Here is a 23673-nt window from a genome sequence, read left to right as displayed (position 1 = left end):
ACAAAGGTGTGTGCAATTACCTTTAAATCTTCCACGGATTCTTGAAGTCATTAAGGTCCGACAGCAATCGAAGCAGTTTTGGAGGGATGTTGTACTGTTTCCCCCGCTTTTCTGCTTTCGTGCCCCGTTCTGGGTTTATCCCCAGCAGGCACCTGTGGCATACAAACATGTCTAAATTGAAAATGCAAAAATAAATAATACTATAAACCGGACAAAAATGATGGTGAAAACTTACCTCTGGATGAACTCCAGAGTCAGGGCTGCTCCCGTTGGATACTTTATATTCAGCACATAATACAGGCTGAACATATAGCTCACAGCAACTAGTGGACAGCCGATTATGTTAACTGGGACTTCATCCACTGACATCTTGTATCTTCCTTCATCTGTAAAACATAAATAACAACATACATCTTTCAATTAAACAAATACACAACACCTCCCAATATTTTTATAGTAGACATGCATTTCCTTACCCATAACTATGATGCACGGGGTGCTTGGCAGCTCTGCTAAGGCATCCTGTGAGAGAGGTGAAGACAGAGTAGGCATAGGGGAAATTAGTGAGGGGACATATTTGTTGGGCTAAATCATAATTTACTAAATTAAGGAATTGATGTTTTGCAGCAGAACTTACTTCTTCATTTATTAAAAGCACCTTTTAGGTGCATACTCTGTTGTTTCCCTGATATAACTTTGATCAATATGTGTAACATCACACTGCTTGTGACATCTTGATAAATGAGATGTAAAAGAGGATATGACTTTAAAGGCCTTTGCACATCCACTATAAGGACACGTCACTTCAAGACCCTCTTGCAAATGACACTTAAGGTGAGCTACGAGACCTTTTATGCTTTCACATTCTTTGCCACAAAACTCCCAAGAACACTTTAACGGCACAGATATGTTACGATTAAAAGACAGCTTCCTCCCTTTGTGGTGAAATCTGGACAAGTGCACATTAAAAGAATTGTAAGACGAAAAGCTTCTTCCACAGTCTGGAAACCCACTGGGAAAAATAGCCTTGTTACTGTTTCTATGGGTTCTACAATGTTTCACATAGTCAGAAACTGAGGTATTTCTAAAGTCACAGATACCACAATTAAATATCATTGTGAAAGCAAGCAAAAAAATAGCATGGTATCCAATTAATGTACCAGTAGTAAGGCAGTGTAAAGGCAAGACTGCATGGCTTTCTATGGCGTCTTCTGAGATGTCCAACTGCTGCGTGCACCGGTAGAAATCTGAAAACAACGAGTACAACAGTCATTTTAGTTCCAAGCCACTGTAGTCCCATTGTTCTAATGTGTTTGGAAGTGTTAGTCAAAAAAACACACAAACCTAACCACTAAGGGTGGTGGATATGAAGGTAAATTTTGCAAAATGCAAAAACATGTAAAACAAAAAAAGTTTGTAGCTGTCATTGTAGTTATGTAAACATCAGTGTACACATTTTTTTATTATTTTTAAGAAAAATGGGTGTGTATTTTCTGTGAGTAAAAATTTCAGTTATAGAAAATTACAAGCTCCCACTTTATCAGCTCAAATGTGTTTGCATAGTGAATAAGTGAAAGTGTGTCAGTGTACTAGCTAACGGATTTGCAACATATTTTCTATAGTCTGCTGTGCATGTCATTGCTCCACTGATATGGTGGATCTCACTCAGACCGTCGCACAGACAAAGGCCCATTTGGGTCTCTGGTCTCTGACAGAGTTTAGAGGCGGCTGTACGCTGCTCATCATCGGAGGACTAGACGGATCCAACTTGTCACTGCCCCCCCCCCCCCCCAGAGCGAGTCCACTAACATGAACTGAAGTTGCTACGCTACCAGCCGCGCTGCTCACCTCTATTGTTACAGAGAGTGGACACGAAGCGACGGACGGGTCTGTGATACTCAGAGCTCATACCTGAAGCCGCGGAAATGCACCTGGGATGGCTCGTGCAAAAATGTTCTCAGTATGCGACAATTCGAAACCACAGACAGGGAGCGCTCTTGACCCCCCTCACAGTCTCTGAAAGCACAACTAGTTGATCACGAGTGGCTCAACAGGTAGATCTATAGATAAACTCATCTTTCAGAAATTTGACCGACCGGGTTGACACTTCAGCGTGAGACATCGGGGGTGTGGCGTGTGCGCGTGTGAAACCAGTCAAATGCGTGTGTCTCACAGCCGATGCGTGAGAGTTGGCAGCCCTGCCTCAGATCTCTGCAGGGTAAATCCAGACCGCTAGCTAGACTATCTGTCCAATCTGAGGACTATGGTTACCTGGTCCTCAGGTCTCTGCAGGGTAAATCCAGACCGCTAGCTAGACTATCTGTCCAATCTGAGGACTATGGTTACCTGGTCCTCAGATCTCTGCAGGGTAAATCCAGACAGCTAGCTAGACTATCTGTCCAATCTGAGGACTATGGTTACCTGGTCCTCAGGTCTCTGCAGGGTAAATCCAGACCGCTAGCTAGACTATCTGTCCAATCTGAGGACTATGGTTACCTGGTCCTCAGGTCTCTGCAGGGTAAATCCAGACAGCTAGCTAGACTATCTGTCCAATCTGAGTCTCTGTTGACAACTAAAACTACTTCTGAAGGTACACATGTTCCACCAAAACTACTTCCTTCCTGAGATTATTTAGCAGCGGCACCGTGGCTCCGTCTGAAGTTTAGCCCCGCCCACATATGACCGAGATGTGAAGGTCTCTGAATGCGTATCAGAGCTTTCCATATCTATTGTTTGGTATGAGTGCGGTGTAACGGGGACATCAGGTGGAGTCCTGCTGCAGGGGGGTCAACCTTCACCTCTCAGATGCAAGTCACGTCTCCAGACGTCTGTCCTCTCGCTGTCCTGGAATATTAAAGTCACGTCCTCTGGGATCGTCTCCAGGAGAACTTGAAACGTCGGATGGTAATTTGGTCCATACCTTAAGCGAAATGGAGCCCTCTGAAACGAGAAGACACGAGACATTTTTAGATCTGGCTGATGGGAACATGTCTTCAACATGAGGACGGTGTTAGCACCAGAAGACCCTGGACTCACTTCAGGCTGGATCCTGTGGACACCAGGCTCACAGTGGACTCTGTAACTCTGACCGAATCTGACATCACAGTAGGAAGGGATGGGGATGTGCTCGGCGTCTTCGTATTGCTCTTTGACCTTCAACAGGACATTTACTGGTTTAGTTTAGTCCACAAGAGTCCACAACGTGATGTCCAGAATAAAAACACATCAATCAGACTGGAGGTCCATTATTAGAGGGTTGGTCCTGGTTCATCAGGTTTTCATTTGGAAGGCTGGAAGACTCCTACCAACCATCGCCACATAGCGGCTAAGTAACTAGCCTGAGTCACATAGCGGCTAATTAACTAGCCTGAGCCACATAGCGGCTAATTAACTAGCCTGAGCTACAAAGCGGCTAATTTACTAGCCTGAGCCACATAGCGGCTAATTAACTAGCCTGAGCCACATAGCAGCTAATTAACTAGCCTGAGCCACATAGCGGCTAATTAACTAGCCTGAGCTACAAAGCGGCTAATTTACTAGCCTGAGCCACATAGCGGCTAATTAACTAGCCTGAGCCACATAGCAGCTAATTAACTAGCCTGAGGAAAATGCTAGCTATCAGTACTGCAGCTTCACCAAAGTGAAGATTGAAAAACACAACCATATGGTACAAACATTTACCGAGACGTGGCCAATAGACCTCCAAGATTTACTAACAAAGTCAACATTTATCCACATATTTGGAACTTGGAGAGTCTAAACTTCGGACCCTGTTGACACTAAGCAAGTCCACAAAAACATTTTACTAAATTTTTATATTATTAGCATAGTATTTATTGGCAGTGACTATAATAAATACATTTCAATCTTTCTTAAAACATCCATCAAACCTCGTCTTTTTGAATATTTTCATTTTTAAATGATTAAGTTTAGATAAAGTATTGAGGTTGTTTTCTTTAAGAATCCCTAGATATTTTACTCTGGACTCATTTATGCCACCATTTAGTCATCGTAGGTGGAAGTATCATGAATGATAATCAGAGATTTAGAAAAAATAAAAAGAGCAATGTGAAGATGTACAGGTTGATGAGGAAGATAAAGTAAAGTGTTGAGTAAGACGGGGAGCACATATACAGTGAGGAAAATCAGTATTTAACACGCTGCTATTTTGCAAGTTCTCCCACTTAGAAACCATGGAGGGTCTGATGTCCTCGTAGGTGCATGTCCACTGTGAGAGACATGTCCACTGTGAGAGACATGTCCACTGGGAGAGACATAATCTAAAAAAACATCCAGAAATCACAATGTAGGATTTATAACTATTTATTTGTATGATACAGCTGCAAATAAGTATTTAACACCTGAGAAGATCCATGTTAATATCTGATCCAGCAGCCTTTGGTTCCAACGGTTCCTGTAGTCCTGCACCAGGTCTGACACCCTGCAGAAGGGATTTTGGCCCCCCCTCCACACAGATCTTCTCTAGACCAGTCAGGTTTCTGGGCTCCCTCCAAAGATTCTCTATTGGGTTTAGGTCTGGAGACTGGCTAGGCCCCCCCAGAACCTTGATCTGCTTCTTCCAGAGCCCCCCTTGGTTCTCCTGGATGTGGTCTTGGGGTCTTTGTCATGTTGGAAGACCTCGACCCATCTTCAATGCTCTAACTGAGGGAAGGAGGTTGGTCCCCAAAATCTCCCAATCCATGGCCCCGGTCCTCCTCAATACAGTACAGTCCCCCTGTCCCATGTGCAGAACCCCCCCCCCCAAAGCATGATGCTACCCCCCCATGCTTCACAGTAGGGATGGTGGTCTTGGGATGGTCCCCATCATTCTTCTTCCTCCAAACACGGTTAGTGGAATCAGGACCAAGAAGTTCTATTCTGGTCTCATCAGACCACATGACTTCCTCCCATGACTCCTCTGGATCCTCCAGATGGTCGTTGGCAGACTTAAGACGGGCCTGGACATGGTCTGGTTTAAGCAGGGGAACCTTCCGGGCCATGCAGGATTTAAACCATGACGTCTTAGTGTATTACCAACAGTAACCTTGGAAACGGTGGTCCCAGCTCTTTCCAGGTCCTGGACCAGCTCCTCCCGTGTAGTTCTGGTCTGGTTTCTCACCTTTCTTAGGATCACTGAGACCCCCCGAGGTGAGATCCTGCATGGAGCCCCAGTCCGAGGGAGACTGACAGTCATGTTCAGCTTCTTCCATTTTCTAATGATGTCTCCAACAGTGGACCTGTCTTCACCAAGCTGCTTGGACATGTCCCCGTAGTCCTGTCCAGCCTTGTGGAGGGGGACAGTTTAGTCTCTAGTGTCTTTGGACAGCTCTTTGGTCTTGGCCATGTTAGTAGTTGGATTCTTACTGATTGGATGGGGGGGACAGGTGTCTTTATGCAGCTAACGTCCTCAAACAGGTGCATCTAATTTAGGATAATAAATGGAGTGGAGGGGGGACATTATGAAGACAGACTAACAGGTCTTTAAGGGACATTATGAAGACAGACTAACAGGTCTTTGAGGGACAGAATTCTAGCTGATGGACAGGTGTTCAAATACTTATTTGCAGCTGTATCATACAAATAAATAGTTAAAAAATCATAGATTGTGATTTCTGGATTTTTTTTTTAGATTATGTCTCTCACAGTGGACATGTCTCTCACAGTGGACATGTCTCTCACAGTGGACATGTCTCTCACAGTGGACATGTCTCTCACAGTGGACATGCACCTACGAGGACATCAGACCCTCCATGGTTTCTAAGTGGGAGAACTTGCAAAATAGCAGCGTGTGAAATACTTATTTTCCTCACTGTATGTTAGACAGCGTTACCTCATTTAAAGGGATGTTGCCAGGCAACAGCAACACATTGAGAACTGGACCAGCAGTGTACGAAGACCGGAGGATCAGCAGAACTTGGGCCTCTATCGGCAGCGAGAGGTTCACAAATCTTCTAATGAAATCCCAGACGAGGCCCAAGGCAGAGAGGTGGGGGACCTTCAGGACCACATGAGTGTCTGTGATCTTCAGCGGCTCCAAGATGCTCATCCCATCATCAGAGATGTGGACGACAGACAGCAGGCCGTCAACAAGCAGCGCTGGGGGGGCAGAGACCTGTTAACCTTTGCTGGTATTGGCCCAAGCTTCATCTACCCTTCATCTGGTTCTACTGGACCCCCCCACACACACACACACATCTACCCTTCATCTGGTTCTACTGGACCCCCCACACACACACACCTCTACCCTTCATCTGGTTCTACTGGAACCCATGGTCTTTCACTCTGGACCCCCCCCTCCCCCCACCTCTCTACCCTTCATCTGGTTCTACTGGAGTTCAAATGAACCTATAGTCATTCACTCTGGACCCCCCCCCCGCCCCCCAACACACACACACACCTCTACCCTTCATCTGGTTCTACTGGACTGGACCCCCCCCCCCCAACACACACACACCTCTACCCTTCATCTGGTTCTACTGGAGTTCAAATGAACCCATAGTCATTCCCTCTGGACCCCCCCCAATAAGTTTGCCTCTACCCTGTATCTTATTATTAGGGCCTGAGTACTGAGTACTATATATATACGAAAACTCACATAAATTGGCGCCCAAAAAAACACCGGGGGGGTTTGCGAGTCTGTTCAGTGATTTGGCCCATACCTGTAAGCAGGCTCTGTAGCGCCCCCTAATGTGTGGAATGGCCTTAACTTGGACATAGTTACTCCGATCTTCACTAGATTTGATACACATATTGCTCTAACCATTGTGAACATCTTTCCCATTTACCTTCATTAGCTCCGCCCAACCGGAAGGCGGCCATTTTGAATTTATGAATTGTCATGTGTGTTACATTCTTTCAAACTCCCCCTAGGCCGTGACTTCTTGAATCTTTGCAGTTAGTATCCACTAACACTCATGATGAAAAGTTATCCAAAGAATTTTGATAGGCAACAAATGTGCAAGTTATAGAGTACCAACTTCCTGTCAGGGTTCTTGAAAGAGGAAGTTGCATATCTGGCCAACATTTATTCCGATTGCCACCAAACAAGACAAAGTTATTCCGCATAGCGGCGTGAGCATCCATGCCAAATCTTAAGTGAATTGGCCATTAGATGTCACTGTTAGATTTATTTTTTATTTTTTTACTTTATAGTTGGACATACTTTGTCTAACGCCTCCTGGGCTGTGAGTCCAATCTGCATGAAAACTTGAATATAGACTCGGTGGACCCCGCGCAAGTTATAGAGGACAAACTTCCTGTACGTGGCTGTTGAAAGAGGAATGGTTGTATCTTGGTAAACATTCCAATTTACATTAAAACTTATAATGTGTGGTCTACATGTGCCATTGAGTCATTGAATCATGCTCTCTCCTTTTCATTTGACAAAAACACAGAATTTTAAAACACATCCATATGGAAGCTTTTTAAGGAAGGAGCAGGTTGGGTCACACGCAGACAGAAGCACACACACAGATAGCTGCAGCCAAATCAATCTTTGGCTTTCACTGACTGTCGCGCAAATCCATGCCGTTGGCGTCTGGCAGCCCTCCCGACCTGCGAGGAGGCGAGGGCCCGTCCAACGCTGCTTGCAGCTTTAGTTATTATTATTATCGTCCTGCATGTCTCTCTCATTTTGATTTTTGAGTCTGTTAGCATGTGGGCAAATTGACAAAAACTTGCAGACATGTCAGACTAAGAAAAATGACAAAGTTCTGTACTGATTGGTCTCAGGCGATGACAGGGGGCTCCATAGTGCCCCCTAACATGCACCTTGAGTTTGACAAAAGTAATAATTTATCATACAAACTTTCAGGGAACACGCGTATTACCTGGAACTCTATCAAGGTATTTTTTTAGAAGAAATCACATATTTCTTAAATTTATGATATGGCAAATTTTGTGTGAAATTTCTCATTTTACGAACACTTGTTTGAGGACTTTAGGATCCATGAAAACTCCTAAAATCATGCAGCCATGTGTTCTTTCAACTGAATTCACATGTAGGCTTGGGAGTGGTATGGTTACTCTATAGTGCTCCCTAATTGGTTTTAGCCTGTTTCTTTGCTCTTGGGCACATTTTTGACAAACTCAATATGCAGTATACGAAAACTCACTAAACTTAGCGCCCACATGAACACCTGGGGGTGTAAGGCCTATATTGATATTTGGAGATAGCGCCATCATCTGGCGACAGGAAATCAGCCTTATATGACAAATGCCATTCGATGTGAAACTGAGCCGGCCCCGATAATGTAACCACGGCCACTACAGCAGGCCACGCCCCTTCATAACTTTTTAACCGTTAAATTTAGAGCCTTGTGTGAGGAGTTATTGAACTCAGAGAGTTGCGTTTTATCGGTAATGGTTTGGCCCGCCCCGTATGCCTAAGCCATCCCCCCTTTCCATTACATTTGAACCGTTTAAGGTAGAGCCTTGTGTGAGGAGTTGTTGAACTCAGCAGAGAGTTCCTTTTTCAGTGGTGATGGTTTGGCCCACCCCCTATGCTTAAGCCACGCTCCCTTTCATAACTGGTGACCCATTTAAGGTACAGTCCTGTGTGAGGTGTCATTAAACTCAACAGGGAATTTACTTTTCATTGGTGAGGATTTTCCGTGTCTGAGTTTCGCACAAATGCACGGTCGCAAGGGCCCGTCCAATGCTGCTTGCAACTTTAATTTTGATTTGTTTTTACATGTGATTTGTCTGGATGAGTGTGTTAAGTCTTGTGTATAACTAGTACCCATGAGTACACATCTGTGCAGTAGTACTACTTCCTATCTTTACCTTCCTTGGTGTCACAGTGGGGGAGGTGGAGCTGACAGACTGCTCCATCCTCTGAACACTTGATGTCAAACAGCGGCCCTGCAGCAATCCTGCTAGCTGATTGGAGGAGGTTCTCATCCCATTGGACAGTGTTGTACCGCAGCTCCGCCTCCTGGGTCATAACAAACACCAGTCCAGTCAAAGCACACCGGAACACACCTGGACCAGGACACCTGAACCTGTGGGACACAGAAGGGCCAATCACAAGCCAGCTCTCCCTCTGTGGGTCCAACAGTGAGTTGAGTTAAAGCGTGCTCTGTGTTTTTATTCATCTCGTACGGAGAGTTGTCCACGTTTCAGTCTTCCTTCCTGAACTAACAACCTGCGATCATCCGACCGTCTGACACACAGATCAGGGATTCTTCAGCTGATCTAAAACCAGCGTGTCAGCATCCACCCAGGCTCTAAAATACGTTGGCAGCAACTGATTTGGGGCTAAAGTCAGGCGTAATCTGCCCGGCAACACAAACACAAAACTACTCCAGCTTTAGTCCTGGTCAAAAGTCCTAAAACTAGAAATGGGATCACTGCTGACTCAGAAAGTCTCTCTGGACGAGAGAGAAGCAGCTGCTGCAGGAGGAAGAAGGGAATGAGCTTTAAAAGTGGAGGGTAAGATCTGGAAGCAGGGACAGGGGACCTGGGGGGGGGGGGGGGGCAGTTCTGCTGGAGTCTCCTGATCCAGTAAAAAGAGATAAAGGGGACATTAGATTAAGTGGAGCTGCTGAATGATGAAGGACTGGGCATTGGAGGACTGGGTTACCTGTATGAAGTCTCTCCAGACTCAGTCAGCAGCTCAGCTGTGAAGGGGGACATTTCCTGGAAGAAGAAGAAGAAGAAGAAGAAGAAGAGTTTATTAGAAACTGCCCCCCCAAACTCACAGTCCTGTCTATGTGACAGGATCCTTACTGCTTCCCTTTCTACCCCACGTGCACTATTTCCTCTGTATCCACCACTTCACTTTCTACTCCACGTGCACTATTTCCTCTGTATCCACCACTTCCCTTTCTACCCCACGTGCACTATTTCCTCTGTATCCACCACTTCACTTTCTACTCCACGTGCACTATTTCCTCTGTATCCACCACTTCCCTTTCTACTCCACGTGCACTATTTCCTCTGTATACGTGCACAGATGAAGCCTGCAGGACTGTCTGACAGCAGCTCGTGGTTTCAGAGATGAGGAAGAAGAGAAGAGATTGAATGAGTTGATGATGAAGAGGAAGAGAAGAGAGAGAGGAGAAGGTAAAGGAACAGTAAACCCTGGAGGGGGTAACACTGAGGACCCCCCCCCCCCCCCCCCCCAGTCTGACCACTGACAGATGAATTAAATGTTAAAGTGAAAGACTGACATCTGGATGGAGAGCCTCTCCACCCACAAGCTGCTGCTGCTTCAACCTCTCTGGACCATCAGGAGACAGCTGGTCCTCCCTGCTGTCCTCACACACATCAGGGTCTGTCTTTGATGGAGACTGATCTGGGGAGACAAGAGGACACAGCAGAGGGTAAACTCCCTTTATGAAATCCTGGTGACCCACATTAATAAAGGTCTAGCAGAGGTCCATCAGAGCCCTCTGGAGCAGGTCTTTCTCCTCATCGTTCCTGTTGTTATCTACTGACAACTTCCAATAAAGTCCCAATGGAGATATTAAATCATGGTTAAGTCCAGACCAAGTCCAAAGTGGATCGGTACAAAGTCAAGACCAAGTTTCTCCAACAACATTTAACAGAAATGAGAGACTGAAGACAGAGAAGAAGAAAGCAGCAGACCTGCTGTGGTTACTGGGACCAACCAGCGCCTTAAAGCTCCAGCAGCTAGTCTCCAGTTCTGGTCCTGCTTTAACAGCCCCGTTATGTTTCTTTGAGATATTTACTCACCTGCTTCCTGTCTGGCAGGTGCAGCCCTGTAGACTCTGTCATCCACCCTGAAGAGATAAACATGAATAAAGCAGTTATCTTCTGGGGAGAGGTCCACTAAATCCTCATCAGATGAACCTTTAACACTGAAGAAACCTCAACTTATTTTAATACTGCAGTAAAAGTACTAACTTAGCAGAAGAAGTTACTTCTCTGTATCCTCCACTCTGTGAAGTTAAAACCTCTTTACAAACACTTAAAAATACGTGTTTTTCTCGCCTAAATGTTTACCCCCAAAGAAGTGATACTGTTCCCACATGCTTTGACCTCTGGGAGGACCCTGAGGTCGTTGGGAAGTTAACACTCTCAACCTTTAGTTTCTAGTGGCAGTGTGACACCAGGCCTTACTGACACAGAGCTACAGAGGTTAGAACACAGATTTTATATTTCCGTCCGAATAAATCATCTGAAAAATGATTAAAAAACACTACTGTAAGCATAGTACATGGGCTATATACTAACATAGTCCCTAGCCACATGTCTCAACTTAGAACAGAAAAAATCCAGAAAATTGATTTTATATGAATTTATTTCTATAGATATGACATTGCGTTTTTCTCATTTCCTTTCAGAAAAAAAGCCCAAAAAGAGCAAAATACAAAACTTCTCAAATTAAAAAAACATCCACATCATTCACACACATACCTGAAATAACTACATGCATAAACTTATAGAAATAAGTAATTATAAATTGATGAAATGGTGAAATGCAATAACTAAGGCCTTATTTTTGCTTTGACACAGCTGGAGCCATCACGAGTTAAAATGTTCTGGTCAGGTTTGGTATCAATCAACTCGTCTTCTTATTGGCTACACAGGGAGGCCGGTTTTATAACATTTAGTTGTAACTGGATGGAATAGCTGTCAATCTTTCCCAGGTTCCTCCTCTGTAAACCCTGCGACTTGATTGGTTTCCATAAGGGACAACTCAGGTTACAGTAGACGGATTAGCTGAAAAATGCTGTCACTCAATTTCAAACTTCAGGGTATTCGGCTGTGTAAAAAGATCCAACGTGGCTGCTTAAGGGCAGACGGCAGGAGCGATCAAAGTCCAAAAATGATGGACTGTTCAGCTTTGTTTACGAGGAAACTCGGCCAGAATCTACAAGATTGTGAGGGGATCAGCTCGTTTTGGATTAAAAGGATTGGATGGACTTATTCTTTGAACTGTTGGCGATGTAGGAGAAAAAAGTTGATAACGATGTTTCCCCGCTGTGGATAAAGACTTGAGGACAAAGGTAGGGATGCACGCTCGACTTTAGACAGAAACGGTGCAGAATCTTTCTGTGTTTCTTCAATTCATAACATGATTATAACTGCTATAAGTCACCGTATGCTTTGTGTGTGCGCTTAATGGAATCACGAGACTTTAACCTTTCTAAAGATGTGCTGCATGATCGTGTTTATGAAGATTTAATGCTTGCAATTTATGAGTGAAGAAAACGTCTCCAAAAATGGAGAAAACGGCCCGCCAGCAGGACCACGCTGGCCGAGAGGTTAAGTTAGGGAGAAACCTAGCTGCCTGAAGTATTTCACCATTTTAGAACCCTTTACTCTCATAGCTGGTTGCAGCGTTCAACCCGAGAGACTCGCCCCCGAGTAAAAACAGCACCTCTGATGAGTTTAATCATTTAACAACCGTAAAACATAGAAACTCACAGATTGTTGCGGCTAAACGCTAACGAGTTAGCGTTTACGGACGTCTCTTCCGGGTTTCTCTAGCCTCTACAGGTGATTTTCTATTGAGCCTGGAACTTCCAGCCTTTTTCGGGGTCGTTGAGCATTAAATCCAAACTGTTTCATCCAAGATTTATCCACTTTATGTCCATAATTCATCGCGTTTTCGCTCATTTATGCTGCTAGCTGCCCGCTCCATCTCTCCTCTCCGTGTGTTTATGGAAGTACAGGGACCTTGCACATATATGGGCGACAACGTGACCCAAAGAGTATGGAGTGTGGACAACGTCACCCACATGTATGGAGGAAGAAAAGTGCTCTCCACCCAGTCAAACTAGTCTAATATGCGATCAAAGATGCTATAGTGCACAAGATAGATATCTACAGAAGAAAATGGCCACACTGGTTTGAGATTTGGCATTTATTTGGGCCTTTTTTGAAGAAATGTAAATAGTATGTGCTTTATATGAGATATATTGTTTTTACGTGTATTATTATTTTTGCATATAGGAGAACTGTTTTAGACACACAAATGCTTGTGTAGCATTACTTTGTGTGTAATATCAATAAATATGACATTATTATGTTGATTATTGGCATAAGTAAATGTCATTAGGGCAAAAGCGTCTGGACTTTCTTTGATAAAAATGTATTTATTTTTGTCAACTATATAAGCTATGAGGATTATTTCTTCACAGTGTGACTCCCAAGACATATAGATATATATATATATCTATATATATATATATATATATACACATATATATATATAAAACATAAAAAGCATATATAAATGCTTTTTATTTTTTATTTTTTATTTGGTGCATTGATACTAACTGTGTTTAGTTCAATACTGCTGAGACCAGCATGGACTGAGTCCAACCCTCTACTGACCTCAGAGTCTCCAGTCTCCAGTCTGGACTCTCCACAAGATCACGCAGCTGCTTAACGTCTGAATCCTGCAGCTTGTTGTATATCAGGTCTAGCTCTCTCAGATGGGAGGGGTTGGACTTCAGAGCTGAGACCAGAGAAGCACAGCTGGTCTCTGACAACATGCAGCCCCTCAATCTGAATAAAGAATAAATGATGATGATAAAAAATACATTTCTATTCCAATCATTACTATACTGTATTGAGCCTTTAAACAGCTGCATTTGGAATATCCTTTTGTCTCTGTTATAATCTGTGTGTGTGTGTGTGTGTGTGTGTGTGACTGTTGTGAAGGATCAATATCAATGATTAGACATTTTTGTGATAATGCTTTGAAATTAACAGAAACAAAAGAAATAGTTCTATCTTAGCACATGAAATAGTTCCAGTTGTTCATTAAACATATTAAATCTCTTTTTTACCTTGTTATCAAAATCTATATTTTTGATTTCATGGTATTTTAATTGTATAGGCAGCGACTACTAAATCTTTGGTGTGGTGACACCGTTTAGCTGACATGAGACACACCAACCGGACAGTTAGGTCCAGGATCAGATCATGGGTGACAAACTGTCACCCATGTCACTATTTTAGGAGTTGGGAGTGAGACCAGGTTGGACAGGAAGCATTGTCCACATGTTAAAGTGTTGCTGGTCTCAGATCAGACACGACTTGACAGACTTTAAACACATTTAAACTGGAAATATGCTTCACTCTCTCTCTCTCTCTGGTCCTGCAAGGGAGTTTTAAAGTGTCTGTGACAATGAGACTTCAGTTATTTATAATCTAGACGTTCTGTAAAATATGATGTTCTGAAGTTTGTATATAAAAGTATAAAAGACCTTCTTGAAAAAGCCTTGGACTTCTTGAAGATTTTTTAAATATTTCTATAGAGATGTCTGTCATGTGTCTCAGTTTGAGCTCAGACTACATTTGGTCTAACTGTTCAGACTGAAACAAAAACCCAGAAAACAAGAGAACTGAAGGAATTTAAAACTTCAACAAATGGACAAAACAGCATGGGGACTAAACTTTGACATGAACCAGTCTGTGGTCCAATTGACGTCCTCTGATCTGAACTATTAGTCAAATGAATTCACAACTTCTGTTCTCTAAAGATTAGATATGAGGTCATATAGCTTTCTAAATGATGGGGGGAAGTCTGAGTGTGCTGGGGACACTAGTTGTTGCACTAGGACCCTTCATTGCACTTTATTATGTTGTCCTCTGCTCTATTACACATGTCTTCTATGTCTCCTTAAGGCATTTTGATGTTTTTCAAATATTTCCATGAAGACGATCATGTTTCAAGTTAAAGTTCATGGAATGGAAGACTTCAGCTATTATAACCCTAGAAGTTGTGTAAATATGATGTTCTGAAGCTTGTCTATAAAGACCTTCTAATAAAGATCTTTTCATTATTTCTATCTAGATGTCTCTCTCATGTGTCTCAGGTTGACTTCAGACTAAATTTGGTCAAACTGGACCAAACAGCATGGAGACTAAACTTTGACATGAACCAGTCTGTGGTCCACTCGACGTCCTCTGATCTGAACTATTAGTCTAAAGAATTCACAACTTCTGTTCTCTAAAGTTTAGTAATGAGGTCATATATGTATTAGCTGTATCAGCCATGATTTCTTTTAAAATAAAACTGACAAAACCTTCCAAATCAAAGGAGAAAGGGCCAAAACGTTGAGGAAAATATCTCCAAACAACAAGCTGATGGCCGATGGAAGACAACACGAGGGTTAATGGACACAAGTCTTCTGGGACTGCGGACTGAATGGACTACAAGAACCATCAACATATGAACTACAGAACATTTACTACTTGGTAGATGGAAGTTGTGTTTGGACATGAATTAGTTTCAGTTGTTAATTAAAGATATTAGATCTCTAATAGTAACAGAGTCAGGGAACTGACCCCAGAGTCTCCAGTCTACAGTCTGGACTCTCCAGAAAACCACACAGCAGCTCCAGTCCTGAACCCTGCAACTGGTTGTGACTCAGGTTCAGCTGTCTCAGATGGGAGGGGTTGGACTTCAGAGCTGAGGCCAGAGAAGCACAGCTGGTTTTTGACAAACTGCAGCTCTCCAATCTGAATAAAGAATAAATGACGAAGATGAAAATCAATTTCTAATTTAATAAATACTTTATTGATCCTTTAAACAGCTGCATTTGGAAACATGTTTTGGTCTCTTTGTTTTCATCTACATGTCTGTGTGTGTGTGTGTGTGTGTCTGTCTGTAAATGTAAATGTAAATGTGCTGTATTTAAAAGCGCTTTTCTGGTCTTAACGACTACTCCAATCACTTTTACATCATACAGGAAACATTGTGTCTGTCTGTATGTGTTTCTGTGTTTTGCTTAGCTACTTTATTATGTTGTTTTCTGCTCTATTACACATGTCTTCTATGTCTCCTTGTGGCATTTTGATGTTTTTCAAATATTTCCATGAAGACATTCATGTTTCAAGTTAAAGTTCATGGAATGGAAGATTTTAGTTAATATAAACCTAGAAGTTGTGTAAATATGATGTTCTGAAGCTTGTATATAAAGACCTTCTTATAAAGATCTTTTAATTATTTCTATCTAGATGTCTCTCTCATGTGTCTCAGGTGGACTTCAGACTAAATTTGGTCAAACTGGACAAACAGCATGGGGACTAAACTTAGACCTGAACCAGTCTGTGGTCCACTCGACGTCCTCTGATCTGAACTATTAGTCCAAAGAATTCACAACTTCTGTTCTCTAAAGATTAGTTATGATGTCATATATGAGAGGTCTAAAGATTAGTTATGATGTCATATATATTAGGTCTAAAGATTAGTTATGATGTCATATATATTAGGTCTAAAGATTAGTTATGATGTCATATATATTAGGTCTAAAGATTAGTTATGATGTCATATACATTAGGTCTAAAGATTAGTTATGATGTCATATGTATTAGGTCTAAAGATTAGTTATGATGTCATATTATTTGGTCTAAAGATAGTTATGATGTCATATATATTAGGTCTAAAGATTAGTTATGATGTCATATATATTTGGTCTAAAGATTAGTTATGATGTCATATGTATTAGGTCTAAAGATTAGTTATGATGTCATATATATTAGGTCTAAAGATTAGTTATGATGTCATATATATTAGGTCTAAAGATTAGTTATGATGTCATATATATTAGGTCTAAAGATTAGTTATGATGTCATATATATTAGGTCTAAAGATTAGTTATGATGTCATATATATTAGGTCTAAAGATTAGTTATGATGTCATATATATTAGGTCTAAAGATTAGTTATGATGTCATATATATTAGGTCTAAAGATTAGTTAGGATGTCATAAATATGTTAAGTTTATCAACCATGATTTCTTTTCAAATAAAAACTGACAAAACCTTCCAAATCAAAGGAGAAAGGGCCAAAACGTTGAGGAAAATATCTCCAAACAACGAGCTGATGGCCGATGGAAGACAACACGAGGGTTAATGGACACAAGTCTTCTGGGACTGCAGACTGAATGGACTACAAGAACCATCAACATATGAACTACAGAACATTTACTACTTGGTAGATGGAAGTTGTTTGGACATGAATTAGTTTCAGTTGTTAATTAAAGATATTAGATCTCTAATAGTAACAGAGTCAGGGAACTGACCTCAGAGTCTCCAGTCTACAGTCTGGACTCTCCAGAAAACCACACAGCAGCTCCAGTCCTGAACCATGCAGCTCGTTGTCACTCAAGTTTAGCTCTCTCAGATGGGAGGGGTTGGACTTCAGAGCTGAGGCCAGAGAAGCACAGCTGGTCTCTGACAACCTGCAGCCCTCCAATCTGGATAAGAATAAATGATGATGATGAAAATCTATTTCTAATTCTAATTCAATAAAAACTTTATGATCCTTTAAACAGCTGCATTGGAAACATGCTTTGGTCTCTTTGTCTCATCTACATGTCTTTGTGTGTGTGTGTTTGTTTGTGATTGTGTGTGTGTCTGTGTGTGTCTGTCTTTGTGTTGTGTCTGTGCATGTGTGTCTGTTTGTGTGTGGTTGTGTGTGTGTGTGTGGACTTTGTGTGTGTCTGTGTGATTGTGTGTGTCTGTATGTGTGTCTCTATGTGTGTATGGGTGTCTCTGTGCGTGTGTGTCTGTGTGATTGTGTGATTGTGTGTGTGTTTCCATTCATAATCCACCACCAGTCCAAAGCTACAAGGAGAAATATTTCTACTTCCGCCGGTGAACTTCATCCAAACCATTAGTGAGAGGATCTTTTGGAACAGATGTGACCATTACCAACAAACAGAAAAATGTATTTACTTTAAATAATAACAGAGACATCTGTGTGTTTGATTGGTGTGTGTGTGTGTGTGTGTTTGATTGTGTGAGTGTGTGTGTGTTTTTCCCATTCAATTTCCACCACGAGTCCACAGCAACAATCTCAAAGATCTCTGTGTTACATTACGTTACTGGTACATGTGGGTAGGCCAAGGTGTAAAATCTGAGATTAGCTAACATTAGCCAACATTTTTATATATATAATGTCCATTTATAAAGAATCCTATTCATTAGTAATTTCAGCAGTCAAATAAAATATTTTGTTTACCATTCAAATTATATTAAATTTTCAGAATATGTTCCAACAGCCCTAGTGAGTTATACACTGTATGTGAGCAAAACACATGAACTGACCTCAGAGTCTCCAGTCTACAGTTTGGACTCTGCAGTCCAGCACACAGACGCTCCACTGCTGAATCCTCCAGGTCGCTGGCACGCAGGTCCAGCTCTCTCAGATGGGAGGGGTTGGACTTCAGAGCTGAGGCGACGACTTCACAATCAGTCTCAGAGAGGAAACAGTTAAAAAGCCTGTGATCACAGATAATAAAACATTTAAAATATAATCAAATCTGACCCTTTTATCCTAAAAATCACGTATTGATTGACAGGAGTCTGAAGTTTGATTCTGATATGTTGAGGTCAGAGGTCACGGGACCCTTTCAAAACCCCATGCAGACAGACAGAGATCCGTTCTGTGGAATCGATACTGGATCATTCAGATGAAGAAAATTATATCTTTAAACCATCCCTCTTCCTTTACAACAATAATAACAATCATAATTAATCTTTTGGCAAGTAGTTTCTATTTTTTAAGAACTGTTTTATCGGCTCGCCTCCAGTCATCGGGGCCGAAGAAAAACCAGGATTGGGGACGATGAGAACTATAAGAGATGAAATAAAGCGTTGGCTACAGTTTGAATGTTAGGGCGACCAGATGAAAGGAGAAGAACGAGCTCTAAAAAGCTCGGCCCATCTCTAAAGATGGTCCTCGTTGGAAACTAGACCAGGGGCCTGTTGCACGAAAGTAGAATAAAGATATCCAGGATAAGTGAAAAAGCATGACTTAGTGTGATCTGCTCATTGCGGCTTAATCGGTTACACTATTGCCAAGCCGGGATAAACAGGTGGAGCTATGTCAAGCCAGGTGTAGATAACCAGGATAAGTGCACGTTCACGGCTTTCTCGAATAGACCACGGTATCGATCCCAGATTTACTGATGCAGAGATTGAGAAGACGCATGCGCTATATGTTTCATCCAATGAGCAGCAGCTTCTAACGAGGAGGGGAAGAATATGCAAAAAGGGAAATACGGCTCTTATCAAACGGAGAAATAGCCCAATAGCGGACCCGATGAATGCGTGGGAGTGTAAAAATATATTCTTTGCCTTAAAAGTGAGCAGAGGGAACTAAGTCCTCAGGAAATGGACACTATGGACTCTAGGCTTAATTTCAAACTTATTCACAACGTGAGAACATGTTTTACAACCATGCAAAAGTTTCTATAAGCTGTGTCTAATTCTTTGTACATTAATGTTCATACAGAACAATCAGAAAGGGACAACAACTAGAAAAAGAAGTAAGTGACTTCAATACACGCTGTGAACATTTGTAAAACAATTCATGTTTTTTTATTCTTCTGACAAGTGACCGCACCAAATAAAAGATTAAGAAGCATTGTGGTTTTCCCGTGTGTGATGAATGTAAACTCCACTACATACGTGCTGTATATAGACCACGTTATTAGTCGGTGATGTGAGACTAATTGAGAAGGTTATGAAACTAATGTAAGGTATATCAAAAAAACAATAGGCCCACTTATTAAGGAGTAACACAAACTACCCTTCATTAGAGAAGGACAAGCAACAAGAACATGAATCATGAATGTATGGTCTCTGAGCATTGTGCCATTAATATCATCTGGGATATCGCTACATTAATATCATCTGGGATATCGCTACATTAATATCATCTGGATATCTCTACATTAATATCATCTGGAATATCGCTACATTAATATCATCTGGAATATCTCTACATTAATATCGTCACACTTAATCTCCGGAGCGTCCTGTATAAACCTGAAGCTGAGACCACGACGCTGCGCTGCTCATCTCACTTTACAGAGAGAGAGAGACATGACGCGACTCGCAGATCCACCGGCAGGTGGCGGCCATCGGGCACCAACCACCGACCACCGGGCACCGGCCACCGGGCACCGGGCAGCGGCCGCTGTTAATATAAATAAAGCATGCAGAAGACAACGGAATACTGTTAAACACGTTTATTTCGGAACAGACGGCATCTGATTTGACACACGAGACTCAGGATTAATCTTAGCCTGGCTGTTAGCCTGCTCTGGACCAGGCTAGCCTCAAAGAATAAATCTCCATGGTTACTTGGCTCGGCTTAATTCAACCTGGTTTCGTGCAACCAAGTCAAAGCTAAATTTATCCAGGATAACTTGAATATCCCGGCTTATCCCTTATCCTAGTTTCGTGCAACAGGCCCAGGTAAAGGTGCAGCTTTTATTTAACCAGGATGGAAATGTTTGGTTCCTCTCTCACATCCAACAATAATTAGAGACATTAGGGTGGGGGGCTCGCCTCCACTTCCTGGTACATTGATTCTCATTCAGATATTTAAAGGTGATTTGGGACATTTCCCTTTGGATATAAAGGAGATGACAGAGTTGTACAAGGTTCCCTTGACCTGCTGCATAGACTATGATTTCTGTTTCCTACTATTGGGACCACAGAAAGGGAATTAAACTCTCTCTGAAATAGAGGAGACACATGTCCAAATGTGTCCTAGAGACAACTCCACAGCCTGACTGCTTTCTGGAACAGAAGAAACATGTGGCCCTGAACAAAGAGATCAGGTCTGTGGTAAATGCCAAAGCCTGAGAAACTCCCTGGATCCCCATTCGCTGGCCAGACCCTGAACACAGCGGGAACTATAAAACAGGTCGACAACAGGCCAACATTAAATACTGTAGGGAAGGCTGCAGGAGTCCTGGCAGATGGAGAACCAGGTATGGTTCTTAATATAGGAACTGCTAACGCTGCAGCTGTGTCCCACATTAATGTGATCATCTGAGGAAGGAGTGTTAATAAGATCATTAGTCACTGCTTGTTGATGTCGTGTTGATTACTGGAGCTTATGGAAATGTAAATGCTACATCGCTGGCCCCCCCTGCGAAGTTTAGCTACTGCTCAGAGAGATGATGAGCTCCGTTGGTCAGTCTGATGGAGCAGTGTCCATCTCAGCCAAGAATCTGCTCATTAAATATGATGAAAATAACTGAATGAAAGTTGTTAATGAAAAGCTGAACCTTGACCCAATAATAACTGTATCTGTAATCTCTGCAGAGCTGCCTCTGTCTCCACGGTCTAAAGGCCGTCTGCTGGACTAATGATGACAGAAGATCCTTTAGATCTCCATCGGCTCATTCTCAAAGCGTTGGACACAACTAAGACATCTGCAGAGGAACATGTAGAATTATTTCTAATAAGCAGCTTTATCTTTTATAGTGTGGAAGCTTTCTATTGTTCATGTGTGTAAAGTCTGGATGTTTCCTCTGATACTGATGGCCTCAGCTTCACACTGATTTAAAATGATGATCTGGACTTACCGAGCCTTTCTGCAGTTCCTCACAGCTGGAATCAGTCTCCGTCGTCCCTCCAGTGAAGTGTAGTACTTCATCACTTCCAACTCATCCAGGACCTCTTCTGACATCTGCAACATGTAGGCCAGAGCTGAGCAGTGGATCTCAGAGAGTTTCTTCTTTGATCTCTTCTCTGACTTCAGGAACTCTTGGATCTCCTGATGGACTGACTGGTCCTTCATCTCCGTCAGACAGTGGAAGATGTTGATGCTTCTGTCAGGAGAGATCTCATCACTGTTCATCTTTTCAGGTTGTTGATGGCTCTCTGGATGATTTCTGGACTGTTGTCTGACTGACCCAGCAGACCTCCTAAGAGTCTCTGGTTGGACTCCAAAGAGAGGCCATGAAGGAAGCGGACTAACAGGTCCAGGTGACCATTTTTACTCTCAAGGGATTTCTCCATGGCTCTCTTCAGGAAGACATCCAAAGATGAGTTAACGTAGTCTGGTCCCAGGAAGTCCTCCAGGACCTGTGTGTTCCTGTTGGTGTAAGAGTGGAACAGGTAGACTGCAGCCAGAAACTCCTGAACGCTCAGATGAACAAAGCAGTAGACTGTTTTCTGGAAGACCACACTCTCTGTTTTGAAGATCTGTGAACAGACTCCTGAGTACAGCGAGGCCTCTGTGACGTCCAGACCACAGCGCTCCAGGTCTTCTTGGTAGAACATGATGTTTCCTTTCTCCAGCTGTTCAAACGCCAGCCTCCCCAGCTTCAGAAGAACTTCCCCGTCGGCCTCCATCAGCTCCTGTGGACTCGTCTCATGTCCCTCAGCGTACTTGAGCTTCTTCCTCTTTGTCTGAACCAGCAGGAAGTGGGAGTACATGTCAGTCAGGGTCTTGGGCAGCTCTCCTCTCTGGTCTGTAGTCAACATGTGGTCCAGGACTGTAGCAGTGATCCAGCAGAAGACTGGGATCAGACACATGATGTGGAGGCTCCTGGAGGTCTTGATGTGGGAGATGATTCTGCTGGACAGCTCTTCATCACTGACTCTCTTCCTGAAGTACTCCTCCTTCTGGGGGTCAGTGAAGCCTCGTACTTCTGTTACCCTGTCAACACACGCAGGAGGGATCTGATTGGCTGCTGCAGGTCGGGAAGTGATCCAGACGAGAGCCGAGGGAAGCAGCTTCCCCTGGATGAGGTTTGTCAACAGCAGGTTGACTGAGGACTTGTGTGTGACATCAGGAACAGCCTCATCGTTGTTGAAATCCAGTGAAAGTCTGCTTTCATCCAGGCCGTCAAAGATGAAGAGAAGTCTGGAGGCAGCGAGCTGGTCTGCTGGGACCTCCTGTAATGTTGGATGGAAAACACGGAGCAGCTCCAGAAGACTGTACTGCTCATCTCTGATCAGGTTCAGCTCCCTGAAGGAAAGAGGGATCACCAGACTGATATCTTGGTTCTCCAACCCCTCGGCCCAGTCCAGACAGAACTTCTGCACTGAGAAGGTTTTTCCAACGCCAGCGACGCCGCTCGTCACAACCACTCTGATGGGTTTCTGTTGGCCAGGTGAGGCTTTAAAGATGTCGCAGCACTGGATCGGAGAGTGATGGAGGCTCTTCTCCTTGGAAGCTGTCTCCAGCTGCCTCACCTCATGTTGGGTATTAACCTCTTCACTCAGTCCCTCTATGAGGTAGAGGACCGTGTAGATCCTGCTGAGGAGGGTTCTACTTCCTGTTTCACCTCCTTCAGTCACATGTTCAAATGTCTCCTTCAGCCTGGACTTCTGTTCCTGACGACCAACGTCCACTAAAAAAAGGACAGAGGTGAGAGACAGAACAAGAAAGAGAAAGAGAGAACAAGCTGCTGATTCTTTTTAGGACTTTATTACTGTATTAATATTAAAACATGCAGTTAAAGTTCAGTTGGACTTAAAATCAGGACTGGGTACCGGATTTACTGACTTCCTGTTTAGGGTACCAACCGGATTGTAGGGACCCTTTGCTTACCAGACCAGTCCCCTACGGGTGCTGGGTAGATCCTGGAGCTATTTAAGACTCGTGCACTATGTGGTCCGATGCCAACCATCGGGGGTCAGCATGTCTTTTAAACTCAGGCAGGTTTCAGACATAGAGTCCATTCAGATTTGGAAACACCAAACACAGATCCCTTCATTCCTCTTTCCATTCTCACAACATATTGGTCCCTTCTCCCCCAACACCTGGGACCCTGTTGGACATTGATTAAATCACCTGAGTCACAGCCACATTGACAGCATCTAAGAGACATGGTATATATCCGGCTCTGTCACACACCGCCCCCCAAACTACAGACAAATCATCCTGCCATCAGTCAAACTCAAACAGTCAGTGCCTCCATATCAAGTTCAGG

At 43.0% G+C, this 23673-nt stretch overlaps 2 protein-coding genes across 2 annotated transcripts in view; both read right to left on the bottom strand.

Annotated features, from left to right (window-relative positions):
* Positions 1 to 648: 648 nt before the first annotated feature.
* Positions 649 to 9125, bottom strand: LOC116685222 (uncharacterized). Its single transcript, XM_032510384.1, has 6 exons — positions 9117 to 9125; positions 8785 to 9002; positions 5831 to 6096; positions 3037 to 3153; positions 2799 to 2940; positions 649 to 1247 (listed from the first exon to the last, which is right to left on the bottom strand). Exons 2-6 carry the CDS (start codon positions 8942 to 8944, stop codon positions 649 to 651), a joined length of 1284 nt encoding a protein of 427 aa, XP_032366275.1. The 5' UTR covers positions 8945 to 9002; positions 9117 to 9125.
* A 1029-nt stretch (positions 9126 to 10154) lies between these two features.
* The window catches only part of LOC116685220 (protein NLRC3-like), a 31386-nt gene continuing 17867 nt past the window's right edge, over positions 10155 to 23673 (bottom strand). Inside the window, 7 exon segments of the mRNA XM_032510382.1 lie at positions 10155 to 10297; positions 10699 to 10745; positions 13309 to 13482; positions 17011 to 17184; positions 18038 to 18211; positions 21316 to 21592; positions 21595 to 23091. Coding sequence (XP_032366273.1) covers positions 10155 to 10297; positions 10699 to 10745; positions 13309 to 13482; positions 17011 to 17184; positions 18038 to 18211; positions 21316 to 21592; positions 21595 to 23091 — 2486 coding nt within the window.

Source organism: Etheostoma spectabile, unplaced genomic scaffold, assembly GCF_008692095.1.
Source record: "Etheostoma spectabile isolate EspeVRDwgs_2016 unplaced genomic scaffold, UIUC_Espe_1.0 scaffold00569664, whole genome shotgun sequence".
In the NCBI taxonomy this organism is placed as follows: Eukaryota; Metazoa; Chordata; class Actinopteri; order Perciformes; family Percidae; genus Etheostoma; species Etheostoma spectabile.
Note: the sequence above shows the minus strand (reverse complement) of the source record. Positions and strands in the feature narration are given on the sequence as shown.

Excerpts from the sequence above, each read along its gene's own strand:
- LOC116685222 (XM_032510384.1), bottom strand. The coding sequence starts at position 8,944 with ATGACCCAGGAGGCGGAGCTGCGGTACAACACTGTCCAATGGGATGAG. Across the intron at positions 3,154-5,830 it reads GCAACATCCCTTTAAATGAG|GTCAAAGAGCAATACGAAGA; the intron begins GTAACGCTGTCT and ends GTCCTGTTGAAG. Across the intron at positions 1,248-2,798 it reads ACGTGACTTGCATCTGAGAG|ATTTCTACCGGTGCACGCAG; the intron begins GTGAAGGTTGAC and ends CGTTGTTTTCAG.